Source organism: Entelurus aequoreus, linkage group LG08 (assembly GCF_033978785.1).
Source record: "Entelurus aequoreus isolate RoL-2023_Sb linkage group LG08, RoL_Eaeq_v1.1, whole genome shotgun sequence".
NCBI lineage: Eukaryota > Metazoa > Chordata > Actinopteri > Syngnathiformes > Syngnathidae > Entelurus > Entelurus aequoreus.
The window spans coordinates 8,257,368-8,276,682 of NC_084738.1; the positions used below are offsets into that span (position 1 = coordinate 8,257,368).

Sequence of the window (19,315 nt, forward strand, 5' to 3'; positions counted from 1 at the left end):
GGCTCTTCGGCATGACGACGCCGGCCACCTGTCGACACAAGTTGGGGTGTTGCTCCCGGCCACCAGCACCCCCCCCTGCCCCGGGGTCTTCTCACGCCAGCAGCGGCTCGGCCATGTCTATCTAGTCCGCCGCCTCTCCGACCGCCAAAAAGAAAAAGAAAAAAACAAAGTTAAGCGGACGCCGCTGGGGGACAACTTCCTGTCAAATGAGGGGCTCAGGCGTCAGGATGCGCGCGCACGCCCCGCTCGGCTGGTGCGTCATCTGGTGCGTAAACATGCGATTTTTATAAAGCACACTCGAAACCACAAACTGCAGGTCGAATGACGCGTTAGTTGGATAAAAATAGTTAGTTAATTGGATAAAAATAGTTAGTTAATTGGATCAAATAGTCGTCGTGGCGAGAGGCGGGTCGAGTGGCGGCGCGCGTGGGGAAGGCGGGCTCCTTTATGGGAGATTTACAGGTGGTGGCAGCGGATGGAGGGGCGGGGCTTAAGGGGGAACACGTGATGCTTATCTGGAGGAGGGACGCTTGTTTATACTGTGCTGTTTTGTTATTATGAGGACCTTAGCATTTTATTGACTTTTTCACACAAAAAAAGGTTATATTTACAATGGTGACTCGTAATAATTAATACATCGAATTTTCAAATGATTAAATAAAGCAAAAAATATAATTTTGGGGTTAAAATGTGGCTGTTAAAGACACTATCATTTAAAGTGATCATTTCATCTTGAAGCAAAGCAATATAGTTTGTTTTTTTTCCAGTAGGGAACTTACTTCATCTAGTGGCCAAAAAAGGGAATTGCACACATTCAAAAGGTTGACACAAAAGCCTGAATTAAAAAAAAGTCCATTCATTTTCTACACAGCTTCTAATTGGTGCTGGAGCCTTTCAGGGGTGAGAGTGTTTTTTTTTTAATTGATTGATACTTTTATTAGTAGATTGCACAGTTCAGTACATATTCCATACAATTGACCACTAAATGGTAACACTCGAATACGTTTTTGAATTGAAGTATTTATTTCAAACCTGCACAGTACAACAACACACATTTCTCTTTTTTTTACATTTTGTCAGAGACATTTATGCAAGGCTTGAAAAGGGGTTGAATGAAGCAGATGCTTATAATATCCCAACCCCTCTCACTCATTCCACATTTAAAGGCCCACTGAAATTAAATTTGTTTATTTAAACGGGGATAGCAGATCCATTCTATGTGTCATACTTGATCATTTCGCGATATTGCCATATTTTTGCTGAAAGGATTTAGTAGAGAACATCGACGATAAAGTTCGCAACTTTTGGTCGCTAATAAAAAAAAGGCCTTGCCTTTACCGGAAGTAGCGTGACGTCACCGGAGGAAGGACTCCTCACATTTCCCCATTGTTTACAATGCAGCGAGAGAGATTCGGACCGAGGATGCGACGATTACCCCATTAATTTGAGCGAGGATAAAAGATTCGTGGATGAGGAAAGTGAGAGTGAAGGAGTAGAGTGCAGTGCAGGACGTATCTTTTTTCGCTCTGACCGTAACTTAGGTACAAGGGCTCATTGGATTCCACACTTTCTCCTTTTTCTATTGTGGATCACGGATTTGTATTTTAAACCACCTGGGATACTATATCCTCTTGAAAATGAGAGTCGAGAACGCGAAATGGACATTCACAGTGACTTTTATCTCCACGACAATACATCGGCGAAGCTCTTTAGCTACTGAGCTAACGTGATAGCATCGGGCTCAAATGCAGATAGAAACAAAATAAATAAACCCCTGACTGGAAGGATAGACAGAAAATCAACAATACCATTAAACCATGGACCTGTAACTACACTAGGGATAAATGCGTTAAAATGTAATATCGGAAATTATCTGTTTCGTTTTTTTTTATTATCTGTTTCGTTTTTTTTTATTTTATTTTATTTTTTAATTAAATCAATATAAAAAACACAAGATACACTTACAATTAGTGCACCAACCCAAAAAACCTCCCTCCCCCCATTTACACTCATTCACACAAAAGGGTTGTTTCTTTCTGTTATTAATATTCTGGTTCCTACATTATATATCAATACAGTCTGCAAGGGATACAGTCCGTAAGCACACATGATTGTGCGTGCTGCTGGTCCACTAATAGTACTAACCTTTAACAGTTAATTTTACTCATTTTCATTAATTACTAGTTTCTATGTAACTGTTTTTATATTGTTTTACTTTCTTTTTCATTCAAGAAAATGTTTTTAATTTAGTTATCTTATTTTACTTTTTTTTTTTAAAAGTACCTTATCTTCACCATACCTGGTTGTCCAAATTAGGCATAATAATGTGTTAATTCCACGACTGCATATATCGGTTGATATCGGTATCGGTTGATATCGGTATCGGTAATTAAAGAGTTGGACAATATCGGAATATCGGATATCGGCAAAAAGCCATTATCGGACATCCCTAAACTACACGGCTTGGCGAAGCTTAACAATGCTGTTGCTAACGACGCCATTGAAGCTAACTTAGCAACGGGACCTCACAGAGCTATGATAAAAACATTAGCGCTCCACCTACGCCAGCCAGCCCTCATCTGCTCATCAACACCCGTGCTCACCTGCGTTCCAGCGATCGACGGAAGGACGAAGGACTTCACCCGATCATCCGTGCGGTCGGCTAGCGTCGGCTAGCGTCGGCTAGCGCATCTGCTATCCAACTCAAAGTCCTCCTGGTTGTGTTGCTGCAGCCAGCCGCTAATACACCGATCCCACCTACAACTTTCTTCTTTGCAGTCTTCATTGTTCATTAAACAAATTGCAAAAGATTCACCAACACAGATGTCCAGAATACTGTGGAATTTTCAGATGAAAACAGAGCTAGTTTGTATTGGATTCAATGGGGTACCAATACTTCCATTTCAACGATTGACGTCACGCGCATACGTCATCATACATAGACGTTTTCAACCGGAAGTTTAGCGGGAAATTTAAAATGTCACTTTATAAGTTAACCCGGCCGTATTGGCATGTGTTGCAATGTTAAGATTTCATCATTGATATATAAACTATCAGACTGCGTGGTCGGTAGTAGTGGCTTTCAGTAGCATAAACAATATAATACAAGAATAATACTATACAAACAAAAACAAGAAAAGCTCCTGTACACTAACAATACAATAGTACCACTGTTACTATGAGACAAGACAATGACGAGACAAAACACACACACACACACACACATACACACACACACACACACACACACACAGGCTCATACACCTCTCTCCCATCACTCTGTGCTGAGGGCATCACTCTCTTTCCTCCTCGTACTTCACTTTTAAACAGTCTTTTAAATTGAATCATATTAAAACAGGTTTTTAACTCGTCCCCTAAGTTGTTCCACAGACTGACTCCACGCACTGAAATGCACATTGATTTTAAAGTTGTTCTAAATTTAGGCAAATATAATTAGTTGTTTCCTCTTAGACTGTAACTATGGTGAGCATCTCTATCCTGGAATAGGTTCTGTATATTGGATAGTAGAGAGTTTTGGGATGCCCTAAACATAATTTGAGCAGTTTTAAAGTTTTCAACTTGTTTAAGTCGGGGTCCACGTAAATCATATACTATCATCATTATACAGTCATCACGCAAGTTAGTCATCAGAGTATATACATTGAATTATTTACATTATTTACAATCGGGGGGACTTCGGAATGCAAAAGTGATAACCATATCCTTGAGAAAAGACTACCTGTCTAGCTCAACACCAACATTTGAGTTATGACTTAAAGCAGTTGTTTTTCAGACACTTACACACGAACATCTCATTTTATGGTCAGGATGCGCTCTCCTGACTTAGCACACACACCCAGAGACAGAAAGGAGGAAAATACAAACTGATGGTTTGGCTTCTCCAGTTAGGAGTGTATCATTTTCTTGACCTGACCTCCTCCAGGGGAGTGCAGTCCTGTATAATGACACTCGCTTGTAATAAAGCAACTTTTCAGTAAAGCGTCTCCGACGGTGTCGCCCTTCTGTCCGGATGAGGATGACAAGACCAGAGATATACTTCAAAACAAAACCAATTTCTGTCTTAACTGCCACTTTTCCATTAACTACATGGCAATATTTGTTTTAGTAAATCATACTAAATTTCTGCAGCTGTCGTAAATGAGTTTTTAGACTTTTCCAGGACGACCAAACACTCCAAAATGTCACTTTTCCACGATCATGGCATCGCTTCTTTTTACTGAATTGTACATTTATGCAGTATTAGTGAGGTTTAAAAGAAAAACATCACACTCTAATTGTCACTTTTTCATTAAAACATTAATTATACTCCATCTCTGTAGGAATTTTATTTTATTTTTTAACTTTTCCACCAAAAACTAAACACTCAATTTTTTCCATCAAAATGTTCTGATTTCTATGCACGTTGTAATAAATTATACTAAATTTCAAATTATTTTTTAGACTTTTCCAACAAAAGCTGAACACAAAGTTTTGCCTATTTTTTTTACTTTTCTATTAACTACATGTTGTACTAAATCCAACTAAATTTCTTTAGAAATAGTAAATTATAGGGATGTCCGATAATGGCTTTTTGCCGATATCCGATATTGTCCAACTCTTTAATTACCGATACCGATATCAACCGATACCGATATCAACCGATATATGCAGTCGTGGAATTAACACATTATTATGCCTAATTTGGACAACCAGGTATGGTGAAGATAAGGTACTTTTAAAAAAAAATAATAAAACAAGATAACTAAATTAAAAACATTTTCTTGAATAAAAAAGAAAGTAAAACAATATAAAAACACTTACATAGAAACTAGTAATTAATGAAAATGAGTAAAATTAACTGTTAAAGGTTAGTACTATTAGTGGACCAGCAGCACGCACAATCATGTGTGCTTACGGACTGTATCCCTTGCAGACTGTATTGATATATATTGATATATAATGTAGGAACCAGAATATTGATAACAGAAAGAAATGGGGGGAGGGAGGTTTTTTGGGTTGGTGCACTAATTGTAAGTGTATCTTGTGTTTTTTATGTTGATTTAATTAAAAAAAACAAAAACCGATACAGATAAAAAAAACGATACCGATAATTTCCGATATTACATTTTAACGCATTTATCGGCCGATAGCAGGCCGATATTATCGGACATCCCTAGTAAATTAGTTTAGACTTTTCCAAGACAACCAAAATCTCTAAAATGTTACTTTTCCACGAATTATATGACATTATTTCTGTGGAAGTAATAGTGACAGTTTTTCAGGGACTACATTATGCTCGATACTTTATTTTTCTTTTAAAAAAAAATCATAAATCCTACAACATTTCTGTATAAATTGTTTTTTTCATTGTTTAATAGTTTTCATACATTTACAGGAAAAACAAATTGCTATTTTTTTTGTCTTGACAATGTTTACATTAACTGCATGGCAATAGTTTTTGTAACTAACAGCTGTACAAGTTCTTAGTATTTTCCAGGAAAAAGGCACTTTTTGTGACTTTTCCTCTAATTATATGGCATTTCCTTTTCTACTACTCCCTACTAAATTTGTGGAGTGACAGTTTTTTGAGACTTTCCTGGAAATACAAACACTCTCGTCACTTTTCCATAAAAATCCTACTAAATTTCATAGCAGTAGCAAATGAGTCCTTGCTTAGTTCTTCCAGGACAAAGAAATGCTCTAAATTGTTGCTTTTGAACGACCGACATAACATTAGTTTTTGTACTAAATCCCACATTTCTGTAGACGTAGTGACACTTTTCCAGGCTAAACATTACACACATTTGTGTGTAATTTGTCAGTTTTTCTATTAAAAAGTCATAAATCCTACTACATTTCCGTAGCAATTTAGTTTTTAGACATTCGCAGGAAAAGCTAATAACACATTTTTTTCTTTTAATTGTCACTTTTCAATATGTGTTGTCCTAGATCATACTTTATTTCTCTAGCAGTAGTACACGTTTTTAGACTTTTCCAGAACATCCAAATGCTCTAAAACTGTCGCTTTTCCACAAACGACATTACCATTACCATTACCTCATGTACTAAATCCTACTACATTTCTGTGGAAGTAGCAGTGACACAAATTTCACTAAACATCATAAATGTTGAAACTGAAACTTAATTTTTTTTTGCAAATAATCATTGACTTAGAGTTTAATGGCAGCAACACATTGCAAAAAAGTTGGCAGAGGGACATTTTTACCACTGTGTTACATGGCCTTTCCTTTTAATGACACTCAGTAAAAAAGCAAAGCCGGCAGCGTTTCTGGGTGTTGTTGATAAATGGCTTTCTCTTTGCATAGTAGAGTTTTAACTTGAACTTACAGTTGTAGCGACGAACTGTAGTTACTGACAGTGGTTTTCTGAAGTGTTCCTGAGCCCATGTGGTGATTAGGGTTGGGTATCGAGTATCGATTGGAACCGGGACTAACTTTCCGATTCTCCCGGAATCGTTCAAAAGTTTAAATTTCGATTCCTAGTTTCGATACCCACGGTAACATTTTTAAGTATCTGCAGCATCATACACTTGTGTGTGTAAATGTGTTTTCATGAGGTTTCCTGCAGCATCATACACTTATGTGTAAATGTGTTTTCATGAGGTTTCCTGCAGCATCATACACTTATGTGTAAATGTGTTTTCATGAGGTTTTCAAAAATAAAGCTCTCTTGAGGAAAGTGTACCCCTGTGAAAATGTATTTATAATATTTATATTCAAGTTCATAGATTTGATATTTATATTCTAGTTGAAAACAGCCCTGTGAGGAATTTATAGTAAAGTTCATAAAAAGTTAATAGAATTAAAATTGATGGAGAATGTCAGACTATTTCATTCAGAAAGACTGTATGTAGGTTAGCTAGCTCATTTAAAATATCCTAAACTTTTTTTTGACCCTGCCTCTTAAAAGAATCGGAATCCAAACAAAGAATCGGAATCGGAATCGTTCGAATTCAAACGATACCTAACCCTAGTGGTGATATCCTTTACATACTGATGTTGCTTTTTGATGCAGTACCGCCTGAGGGATCAAAGGTCCGTAATATCATCGCTTACGTGCAGTGATTTCTCCAGATTCTCTAAGCCTTTTGATGATATTACAGACCGTAGATGGGGAAATTCTTAAATTCCTTGCAAAAGCTGGTTGAGAAATGTTGTCTTAAACTGTTCGACAATTTGCTCACGCATTTGTTGACAAAGTGGTGACCCTCGCCCCATCCTTGTTTGTGAATGACTGAGCATTTCACGGAAGCTGCTTTTATACCCAATCATGGCACCCACCTGTTCCCAATGAGCCTGTTCACCTGTGGGATGTTCCAAATAAGTGTTTGACGAGCATTCCTCAACTTTCTCAGTCTTTTTTGCCACAAAATGAGCTAATACTTGCACAAAAATAAAGTTTTCCAGTTCAAACCTTAAGTATCTTGTCTTTGCAGTCTATTCAATTGAATATAGGTTGAAAAGGATTTGCAAATCATTGTATTTTGTTTTTATTTACCATTTACACAAAGCGCCATTTTCACTGGTTTCAGGGTTTGTACATGGCATTACTTTTTATAGTATTTCGCACTAAATGCCTGTAATAGTGCACGTTTTTGTGTTTTTCAGACATTACTTTTTGTATTTAATCCTACATTTCCTGAGCAGTTGTGAGGTTTTAAAACTTTTCCAGGAAAAACACTTACATTTATATCTAAACTGTTACTTTTTCCATCAACTACATCATATTAATGTTTGTACTATTTCCTACTAAATGCCTATAGCAGTAGTAGTTGTAAGGTTTTAGACTTTTCCAAGAAAAATACACCTGTTGTTTTTCCATGGCATTACTTTTTGTACTAGTCTATAAATGTATAAAGAAGCATTTTTATACGAGCTACATGGCAATTTGAACTAAATACTATTAATCGCTGTAGTAGACCATTTTTAGACTTTTCCGGGAGGGGGACGATTCTTTACATAAGGAGTGTCTAAAGTCCAGCCTGAGGGGCCAATTTCTTGTTTTGTATTGACCTGGTTTAGCATATATTGAAATACTTTGGATAGGTTTTAGCATAGCTATAAACTGCGACTGTTGAAAATAAAACGACAACAACTTGCATTCCATTATTCGTACCCTTTTTAATCATTGTAGAATTTTCACTCTGAGAAATGCTTTCAGAAGATGAAATGTTGAAGATGCGTTAAAATATCAACCATGAACCACAAGTAAAAACATCCCTTTTCTTTAGGAAAACTAAAAAAAAATAAAAATAAAATAAAAATTGGCAATTTAAGTAGAACACGCAAACCGCTGTGTAGCTTTAATGGTGCTGAATAATAAATATTAGAAAAGCTTGGCACGGCGTGATGACTGAAATGATAAAGAGCGGAAAACACAAAAAGAAAAAGGCAGGACGCAAAGAAATCAGACGAAAATAAACAATTAAATACCAGCATTAATTGAAAAATGATTTGATAAAATATACATAAATAGTAGAGCACTGACGTCTGCTTGCATGGTGGTCCAAAGTGTGTTTTTATAAAGGAGTGCTACTTATAGATAGAAAACCATTCATTCAAGTAGTATTAAATACTAGTGTAAACAACTATGTAGTACAGTACATCACTATTGGATAGTGTGCATATGACATGATCATCAGTGCTGGCAATGCTTAGAGTGGAACTTACAAGAGTTTACTGGTATTTGATGCATCCCATAATAAGACTGCAAGTTTGTGTCAAATTGTTGTTATTTTTCTTACGGCGCCCCGTCCGGGATCCAAACAACTTTATTCTGTTCCTGCTCAACAATGGCGGCGATCTGAGTGCAAATGAAGGAGACGCTGCCTCCTTGGACAACGGCTGCAGAAAGAAAGGAGGGGCGGGGGAGGGGGGGGACATAGTGATCAGTATGAATGCAAAGTGTGGTTAGGATTCATCAAAAGTCAAAATTCGTGTAGTCAAAATTAATTTTGACTACACTATTAAGAAGTCAAAGTTGCATGTTATGGGACCTTTAAATTGAAGCGCATGTCCAAATCGGACCCGCGAGCAGGTTTTATCCAGCCCGCCAGATTAGTTTGCTATGTATAAAAATGAGCTGTAATGAAAGCTGCTATTCTAAATTTGTCCACTAGATAACATAATAGCAATTATTTGTATATACACTACCGTTCAAAAGTTTGGGGTCACCCAAACAATTTTGTGGAATAGCCTTCATTTCTAAGAACAAGAATAGACTGTCGAGCTTCAGATGAAAGTTCTCTTTTTCTGGCCATTTTGAGCGTTTAATTGACCCCACGAATGTGATGCTCCAGAAACTCAATCTGCTCAAAGGAAGGTCAGTTTTGTAGCTTCTGTAACGAGCTAAACTGTTTTCAGATGTGTGAACATGATTGCACAAGGGTTTTCTAATCATCAATTAGCCTTCTGAGCCAATGAGCAAACACATTGTACCATTAGAACACTGGAGTGATAGTTGCTGGAAATGGGCCTCTATACACCTATGTAGATATTGCACCAAAAACCAGACATTTGCAGCTAGAATAGTCATTTACCACATTAGCAATGTATAGAGCAGGGGTCACCAACCTTTTTGAAACCAAGAGCTACTTCTTGGGTACTGATTAATGTGAAGGGCTACCAGTTTGATACACACTTAAATAAACTGCCAGAAATAGCCAATTTGCTCAATTTACCTTTAACTGTATGTTATTATTAATAACTAATGATATTTACACTTAATTGAACGGTTTAAAAGAGGAGAAAACACGAAAAAAAATGACAATTCAATTTTGAAACATAGTTTATCTTCAATTTCGACTCTTTAAAATTCAAAATTCAACCGAAAAAAAGAAGAGAAAAACTAGCTAATTCGAATCTTTTTGAAAAAATTAAAAAAAGAATTTATGGAACATCATTAGTAATTTTTCCTGATTAAGATTAATTTTAGAATTTTGATGACATGTTTTAAATAGGTTAAAATGCAATCTACACTTTGTTAGAATATATAACAAATTGGACCAAGCTATATTTCTAAAAAAGACAAATAATTATTTCTTCTAGATTTTCCGGAACAAAAATTTTAAAAGAAATTCAAAAGACTTTGAAATAAGATTCAAATTTGATTCTACAGATTTTCTAGATTTGCCAGAATACTTTTTTTTAATTTTAATTATAATAAGTTTGAAGAAATATTTCACAAATATTCTTCGTTGAAAAAACAGAAGCTAAAATGAAGAATTAAATTAAAATGTATTTATTATTCTTTACAATAAAAAAAAAAATTAACTTGAACATTGATTCAAATTGTCAGGAAAGAAGAGTAAGGAATTTAAAAGGTAAAAAGGTACATGTGTTTAAAAATCCTAAAATCATTTTTAAGGTTGTATTTTTTCTCTAAAATTGTCTTTCTGAAAGTTATAAGAAGCAAAGTAAAAAAAATTAATGAATTTATTTAAACAAGTGAAGACCAAGTCTTTAAAATATTTTCTTGGATTTTCAAATTCTATTTGAGTTTTGTCTCTCTTAGAATTAAAAATGTCGGGCAAAGCGAGACCAGCTTGCTAGTAAATAAATACAATTTAAAAAATAGAGGCAGCTCACTGGTAAGTGCTGCTATTTGAGCTATTTTTAGAACAGGCCAGCGGGCTACTCATCTGATCCTTACGGGCTACCTGGTGCCCGCGGGCACCGCGTTGGTGACCCCTGGTATAGAGTGTATTTCTTTAAAGTTAAGACTAGTTTAAAGTTAATCTTCATTAAAAAGTACAGTGCTTTTCCTTCAAAAATAAGGACATTTCAATGTGACCCCAAACTTTTGAACGGTAGTGTATAAATGGTTGATTTATATAGGCTAGTAAGGTAAAGTTTTGTACCTACTTTACCTTACTAGCCTGTATACAGTAAATCAACCATTTTTATATACCGTATTTTTCGGAGTATAAGTCGCACCGGCCGAAAATGCATAATAAAGAAGGAAAAAAACATATAAGTCGCACTGGAGTATAAGTCGCATTTTTTGGGGAAATTTATTTGATAAAAGCCAACACCAAGAATAGACATTTGAAAGGCAATTTCAAATAAATAAAGAATAGTGAACAACAGGCTGAATAAGTGTACGTTATATGAGGCATAAATAACCAACTGAGAACGTGCCTGGTATGTTAACGTAACATATTATGGTAAGAGTCATTCAAATAACTATAACATATAGAACATGCTATACGTTTACCAAACAATCTGTCACTCCTAATCGCTAAATCCCATGAAATCTTATACGTCTAGTCTCTTACGTGAATGAGATAAATAATATTATTTGATATTTTACGCTAATGTGTTAATAATTTCACACATAAGTCGCTCCTGAGTATAAGTCGCACACCCGGCCAAACTAAGAAAAAAACTGCGACTTATAGTCCGAAAAATACGGTACACATCAGTAGGCTAAATGAACCTCTTCAACATAAAAAGCAATTATTTGTATCTCCATGACTTCAGAGTGGGCAAAACTATGTGTCGTGTCTTGTCACTTCCGTGTTTGAACACTACGTACTTAGGCTGCTTATTAGTGATATTATACAACATGTGGATTGTTACGTTAATGCCTTGATTGTCAAAGATGCGTTTGGTAATGGGGACACATTTTCCGGGGGCACATAAATATGCCGAAATAATATGTATCCTCTTCTAACTTCATGTGTAATAAATGAAATATGTCCAAATGTATAAGTTTTGGTGTAGTTCAGGGGTGTCCAAAGTGCGGCCCGGGGGCCATTTGCGGCCCGCAGCTAATTGTTTACCGGCCCGCCACACATTCTGCAAAAATTGCAAAATTGATAATGTTGCAAACATTTAAAAAAAACATTTAAAAAAAGTGGAATGAGGTGAAATCTAACAAGAAAAAGTTGCAATGTTGACAAAAAGCTGCCTTGCAGGCTGTTTTTTTTCTTTTGTCTTTATTTTTGTTTTTTTTGCCATTGCGAAAAAGAAAAAAAAAAGACTAAAAATCTATGTTATAATGAAATATTACTTAAAAAATATCACTTTAAAATGTTTTATGTGGAAAAAATATTGCATATATTGTGTGGTTGCCATACAAAAACATCAAAGTTTTATTTGACAAAAGAGTATAAAACAAACAAAATAATAGTTCAAACGTAAAATCGACAGATATATCTGAAGTTGATCTCGTAATTTAAGTGTTAAAAGTAAAAAAAAAAATAATAAAAATGTATCACTTTATGAGTGGGGGACCTTTTGGATCCCAAATATATTTAGTAGGATTGTATTTAACTTTTCACTGTGATTACTCAAAAATATTAAAGACTTAAAATCAATGGTGTCCTGCATTATTGATCTTTTAAGGCTCTAATTACTAAATACTGCATATTTCAGTTTTACTATAAAACAACTTTTTTTTTTTTTTTTTACTTTATATCAACCTCAAGTTGATATAGAGATTTACTGTAAGCGTTAAATAAAAAATAATAATAATAATTTGACTTATTTTTAACAGTTTAATGACTGAGACTAAATGTTAAAAAAAAAAAATCCATATATTTTGTTAAGGTTTGAAAGTGAAAAATATCAAAATGGCCCCCGCATGCTTAAATTTTTCCGTGTACAGCCCTCAGTGGAAAAAGTTTGGACACCCCTGGTGTAGATGATGCTACATATGTACAGTCGTGCTCAAATGTTTACATACACTTGTCTTGAGTTTCCAATAATTTCTACGACTGTTAATTTTAAATTAATTTAGTTAATTTAAAGCACATTCTTGTTGGTCACAAAAAACATTCATGAAGTTTGGTTCTTTTATGAATCTATTATGGGTCTACTGAAAATGTCACCAAATCTGCTGGGTCACAGGTAATCCTCCTTTTTCATTGTCCCATTTACTCTCTGTAAAGCACCAGTTCCATTGGCAGCAAAACAGGCACAGAGCATAATACTACCACCACCATACTTGACGGTAAGGATGGTGTTCCTGGGACTAAAGGCCTCACCTTTGAAAAAGGAGGATTACCTCCAAATTCTTCAGGACAACCTAAAATCATCAGCCCGGAGGTTGGGTCTTGGGCACAGTTGGGTGTTCCAACAGGACAATGACCCCAAACACATGTCAAAAGTGGTAAAGGAATGGCTAAATCAGGCTAGAATTAAGGTTTTAGAATGGACAATGCTGAAGAAACAAGTCCATGTCAGAAAACCAACAAATTTAGCTGAACTGCACCAATTTTGTCAAGAGGAGTGGTCAAAAATTCAACCAGAAGCTTGTGGATGGCTACCAAAAGTGCCTTATTGCAGTGAAACTTGCCAAGGGACATGTAACCAAATATTAACATTGCTGTATGTATACTTTTGACCCAGCAGATTTGCTCAGTAGACCCATAATAAATTCATAAAAGAACCAAACTTCATGAATGTTTTTTGTGACAAACAAGTATGTGCTCCAATCACTCTACCACAAAAAATAAGAGTTGTAGAAATTATTGGAAACTCAAGACAGCCAAGACATTATGTTCTTTACAATAGAATAGAATAGAATAGAATGGACTTTATTGTCATTATATTTGCATATAACAAGATTAAGGACTCCAATTTAAGGTGCGGTAGTGGGAACAAATATGGGGTAAAAATAAATAAATAATAAAATAAAATAAATTACACAAGTGGTAATAAAGAAAAAAACTAACAATTGAAATAAACAGACTACTATCCAATAAGAATAATAAGCAATCCTGTACAATATACAAAACACTATAGAAATACAAAATACTGTACAATATATAGAACAAGACAAGAGTACCGGAGTAATAAATAACAATCAGTGTCGGACGTATTGCACTCGAAGGGTAATATTGCACAGTAGGGTATTAGGGTAGGATATTGTATAGGGGTGAATTATTATTATAAGTTAGAGTTCAGGATGGTGACAGCTCTGGGAAAGAAGCTGTCTCTGAGCCTGTTTGTTCTGGCTCTGATGCACCTGTAGCGCCTAAGTGTATGTAAACTTTTGACCACGACTGTAAATAATAAACCACATGATGTTAGTACATCAGTTGAGGAAGATGAGTAAATTAGATGATTAACATCCTGAAATTTAATTTTCATATTATTTATTTCCTCTTCTGATAGATTAAAAATGAATTATACATTTTAAAACTCTGCCAGACTCAATTCTACCTATTTTTATGATGAACATTATCACATAATTTATTCAGAAAGTATAAATAACGACAAATGAAGATAGAATACTACTAACCGCGAGATGCAAGTATGCTTGTTCTATTTTTAAACAAAGAAAACAATCTGAAGTTGTCTTTATTTTTAAGTTATCATGCCATGATTTTACCAGTCCGGCCACTGAGCTAAAATGAGTTTGACACCCCTGCTATAGACCAGTGGTTCTCAACCTTTTTTCAGTGATGTACCCCCAGTGAAATTTTTTTTAATTCAAGTACCCCTTAATCAGAGCAAAGCATTTTTGGTTGAAAAAAAGAGATAAAGAAGTAAAACCAGTATGTGGGCTCTGTACCGAGGATGTCGTTGTGGCTTGTGCAGCCCTTTGAGACACTTGTGATTTAGGGCTATATAAATAAATATTGATTGATTGATTGAAAATACAGCACTATGTCATCAGTTTCTGATTTATTAAATTGTATAACAGTGCAAAATATTGCTCATTTGTAGCGGTCTTTTTTGAACTATTTGAAAAAAAGATATAAAAATAACTAAAAATTTGTTGAAAAATAAACAAGTGATTCAATTATAAATTATACAGGGTACATGCGAACCCTAATAAAGATTTCTACACGTAGAAATAATCATCAACTTAAAGTGCCCTCTTTGGGGATTGTAATAGAGATCCATCTGGATTCATTAACTTAATTCTAAACGTTTCTTCACAAAAAAAATAAATCTTTAACATCAATATTTATGGAACATGTCCACAAAAAAATCTAGCTGTCAATACTGAATATTGCATTGTTGCATTTCTTTTTGACAGACATTTTAGTGAGGGTCAAACCATCATGGCATGGGGGAAACTCTGGCTTTATGGTAATGAATGGAATAGCCTACTTGATTTGATGTTCAGTTTATGAACTTACATTCATATTTTGTTGAAGTATTATTCAATAAATATATTTATAAAGGATTTTTGAATTGTTGCTATTTTTAGAATATTTAAAAAAAATCTCACATACCCCTTGGCATACCTTCAAGTACCCCCAGGGGTACGCGTACCCCCATTTGAGAACCACTGCTATAGACGATCACAATGCATTCGACATGTTTTGGATGTATTCCAATGAAAATGTGGATGATGGCACAAATAAGAGTTCAGAAGGTATTAATGTCACTATGTCAATTGCTATGGATGTTTGAAATAATCCATTACCTATACAAACAAGGGATATCCAAAGGGTGGCACAGATTTATTTTATTTGTTTTATTGGCCCGCTGCAGCCCAGGGTGTACCCCGCCTACCGCCCGAATGCAGCTGAGATAGGCTCCAGCGACCCCAAAAGGGACAAGCGGTAGAAAATGGATGCATGGATGGATGGCCTGCTGCATATCTTGTTTCATATAAAATTAGCCACAGCTTGCATCAGAAGCTTAAAGGGCTCCTCTAATACTGACAACATTGGCACTTATTTCATAGTTCTGGGCATACAAAATTAGGTATACAGGTAAAATCTCCCCCAAAATAGACACAGTAGGGATTTTAGGCTTGTTTTGGAACGCCCACTTTTAGCTGTAAAATGTGGGCGGGCCTGCATCAGCCTGCTGACGTCACCTGCAGAAGACTGGAGGCCATTTAATTTTATGTGGTATGCGTAAATGTGTTTCTGTATAGTATTTCTCCGGCAATGGTCATGTGGTGACATAAATGATGGTATTTTGAGAGGTAATCATTGAAGTCGGACATCACTGAAGGCCTAGGTGGGAAACGCACGGCCCGCCACTAGTAGATTAACATATTGCTTGATTAGTAAATGACATAATTGGACTTTGGACAATTGAGGTTTTAAGTATGCTGTACTTTCCTTTGCCTTGGTTTCGGCTCACCTGTGAAAAAGCGACTGTAGTCCTGCTCGGTCTTCTGGGCCGACTCAAACTGCTCCTTGGAGAGCTTCTGGGAGAGCTTATCCCGCAGGTACTGGGGGTCCTTCTGCTCTCTGAGGGGACAGGAGAAAAACCCAGTCGCCATTAATCCCTCATTGGCTGCAAAAATGAAGCAGCTTAGTTAGCATGTGACTGCCGGGCCTTGATCCACTGGCTGTTCCGAGCCAAAACCTGAGCGACTTCCGGGACACTCCCGGTAGGTTTAGAGGATGTCCGCCCAGGCCGTGGAGCAGAAGGAGCGCGAGGCCCCATTGGGATTTCCCCGGACAGCTGGCACTCAGCTGATGAAAGTGGAAGGCTTAGCGGGGAATCAATCTCCTCCATGTTGTTATTTCGCCGACAAGAGTGGGCGTGGACGCGCGTGCGTGTGAACTTTGAGATCCCGCAATCATCCGTTGGAAAACAGAAGCAGGTGGGCAGGAGATCGCGCGGTTTATGATCCGCGTTGTCATGTGACCGCCATTGTCAGCCGTAATTCACAAACCACAAAGAAACGACAACAAAAAAACATTTAAAAAAAAAAGGCATGGATGTACTCACTTTATCTGCTTGGCGTTTTTGTAGCGAATGAATATGACGATTGGGTAGATGTGAACGCTGTGAAGGCGTTCGATGGCGTGAGGGGCAATGTCAAGCAAGCAGTGAGAGTCCTGCCAGACAACGTGACCATGAGAGAGGATGGGGGGTGGATGTGAAGACAGAAACAAGTAAACGCCATAAGAAATAAGGACAGTGCGTTTCTGAATGTGCGCGGAGGACAATGCCGGCCACCTTCTCCATGATCTCCTTGATGGACGCCACCGCCGTCACGTCGAAGTGGCCGCTGCGTCGCTTGAAGTCGATGAACACGCAGTCCTTCACGCCGCGCTCGATGGCCTGCTGAGACGCCTTCATGATCTCTGCAAGGGAAACGCATTTGAGGGGATGAGGAAAATGAGTTCATCAAAAACAGTTGACAACAAATTACTTCTATATTTCATACAGTGCAAACCTCGATTTACCAACCCCTCAATTTGCAAACTTTTGGATCACACCAAATATGCCACCCAGTGTGCGAACGCTTCATTCGTTCATTAAGTGTCCCTCTGGCAGCCATTTTCTGTTTGCTCGTACTGAGGAGATTGAAGAAGCCGGCTTCGTACCACAGCAAGTTTTTAGTTGTGATGAGAACAGACTTTTCTGTTAAAAAAAAAAAAGCCAAAGCGGAGGAGAAGACTACCTCTCGTTCAGCGGCACCTCTTCCAGCGCACACACGCCCTCCCCCCCACCACCACCACCTCCCTTCTATCCCTCTGGCTCACAAGAGGAGAGAAACCGCAGACAGAGGAGCAGCTCACAAGTTAAAAGTTAAAGGCCTACTGAAATGAATTTTTTTATTTAAACGGGAATAGCAAATCCATTCTATGTGTCATACTTGATCATTTCGCAATATTGCCATATTTTTGCTGAAAGGATTTAGTAGAGAAAATCGACGATAAAGTTCGCAACTTTTGCTGCTGATAAAAAAAAGCCTTGCCTGTACCGGAAGTAGCGTGACGTCACAGGAGCTAGTATTCCTCACAATTCCCCGTTGTTTACAATGGAGCAAGAGATATTCGGAGCGAGAAAGCGACGATTACCCCATTAATTTGAGCAAGGATGAAAGATTCGTGGATGAGGAACGTTAGAGTGAAGGACTAGAGAGGCAGTGATGGACGTATCTTTTTTCGCTCTGACCGTAACTTAGGTACAAGCTGGCTCATTGGATTCCACACTCTCTCCTTTTTCTATTGTGGATCACAGATTTGTATTTTAAACCACCTCGGATACTATATCCTCTTAAAAATGAGAGTCGAGCACGCGAAATGGACATTTAAAGTGACTTTTATCTCCACGACAATACATCGGTGACACACTTAGCTACTGAGCTAACGTGATAGCATCGTTCTCAAATGAAGATAGAAACAAAAGAAATAAACCCCTGACTGGAAGGATAGACAGAAGATCAACAATACTATTAAACCATGTACATGTAACTACACGGTTAAAAATTCTCAGCCTGGTAAGGCTTAACAATGCTGTTGCTAACGACGCTAAGGCTAATTTAGCAACTTAGCAACCGGACCTCACAGAACTATGATAAAAACATTAGCGCTCCACCTACGCCAGCCAGCCCTCATCTTCCCATCAACAGCCGTGCTTACCTGCGTTCCAGCAATCGACGGAGCAACGAAGGACTTCATCCGTGGGTTTGGCGGCAAGCGTCGGCTAGGCGTAGTAAGTAGTCCTTGTTGTGTTGCTGTAAGTATTGTACTTAGCCACTAATACACCGACCGATCCCACCTACAACGTTCTTCTTTGCAGCCTCCATTGTTCATTAAACAAATTGCAAAAGATTCACCAACACAGATGTCCAGAATACTGTGGAATTTTGTCGAAGAAAACAAGAGGTTTTTGTATCGGGTCGATGGGGTACAAACACTTCCGTGGATTTTGTGACGTCACGCGCATAAATCATATCCAAAGGAGTTTTTCAACCGGAAGTGTGGCGGGAATTTTGAAATTGCACTTTATAAGTTAACCCGGCCGTATTGGCATGTGTTGCAATGTTAAGATTTCATCATTGATATATAAACTATCAGACTGTGTGGTCGGTAGTAGTGGCTTTCAGTAGGCCTTTAAAGTCCCAACGATAGTCACACACACACACTAAGTGTGGTGAAATTATCCTCTGCATTTGACCCGTCCCCATGTTAACCCCCTGGGAGGTGAGGGGAGCAGTGAGCAGCAGCGGTGGCCGCGCTCGGGAATCACTTTGGTGATTTAACCCCCAATTCCAACCCTTGATGCTGAGTGCTGTTAGAATAATCATGTATATATTATCACACAACTTTAGTATGCTTAAAGTCTGTTGCTATAGTTATTAGCTATTGTGGTCAAGCTGTACTTTTTCTATCTGTGCAAGGACAAAAACTTCTTGTGTGAGGGGTGGCCTCAGCCGCAGATGTTATATTTGTTTTAGCCCGCTAACAGCCAAGGACTTCAAGGACCTCAACGAAGATAAGACGACAGCACGCAGACGAAGCCGAGACAAGGCGATAATCACAAGGCCCCCAGCACATTCCGTCACGTATTGTGCGTACTGGAGCTGCTTTGCGTGATATATGTGACCACACCTTTAAGAGCCGGCCTCAGTGATGTTG

The 19,315-nt window shown here is 37.4% G+C and overlaps 2 protein-coding genes across 9 annotated transcripts in view; both read right to left on the reverse strand.

The window, feature by feature from the left end:
• The window catches only part of LOC133655363 (calcium-activated potassium channel subunit alpha-1a-like), a 157,030-nt gene extending 156,593 nt beyond the window's left edge, over positions 1-437 (reverse strand). For 5 of the 6 annotated variants that reach the window (XM_062055450.1, XM_062055445.1, XM_062055447.1 and 2 more), the window contains exon 1: positions 1-436. This exon is cut by the window's left edge and continues 221 nt beyond it. In XM_062055450.1, the coding sequence (XP_061911434.1) occupies positions 1-13 (13 nt within the window). In that variant the 5' untranslated portion in view covers positions 14-436. The other variant, XM_062055448.1, reaches the window with a different exon arrangement.
• A 7,791-nt stretch (positions 438-8,228) lies between these two features.
• The window catches only part of LOC133655362 (disks large homolog 5-like), a 114,457-nt gene continuing 103,370 nt past the window's right edge, over positions 8,229-19,315 (reverse strand). For all 3 annotated transcript variants that reach the window (XM_062055442.1, XM_062055443.1, XM_062055441.1), the window contains 4 exons: positions 16,905-17,032; positions 16,674-16,783; positions 16,077-16,186; positions 8,229-8,864 (listed from right to left, as the gene is read on the reverse strand). In XM_062055442.1, coding sequence (XP_061911426.1) covers positions 8,761-8,864; positions 16,077-16,186; positions 16,674-16,783; positions 16,905-17,032 — 452 coding nt within the window. In that variant the 3' untranslated portion in view covers positions 8,229-8,760. The remainder of the gene's footprint in view (positions 8,865-16,076; positions 16,187-16,673; positions 16,784-16,904; positions 17,033-19,315) is intronic.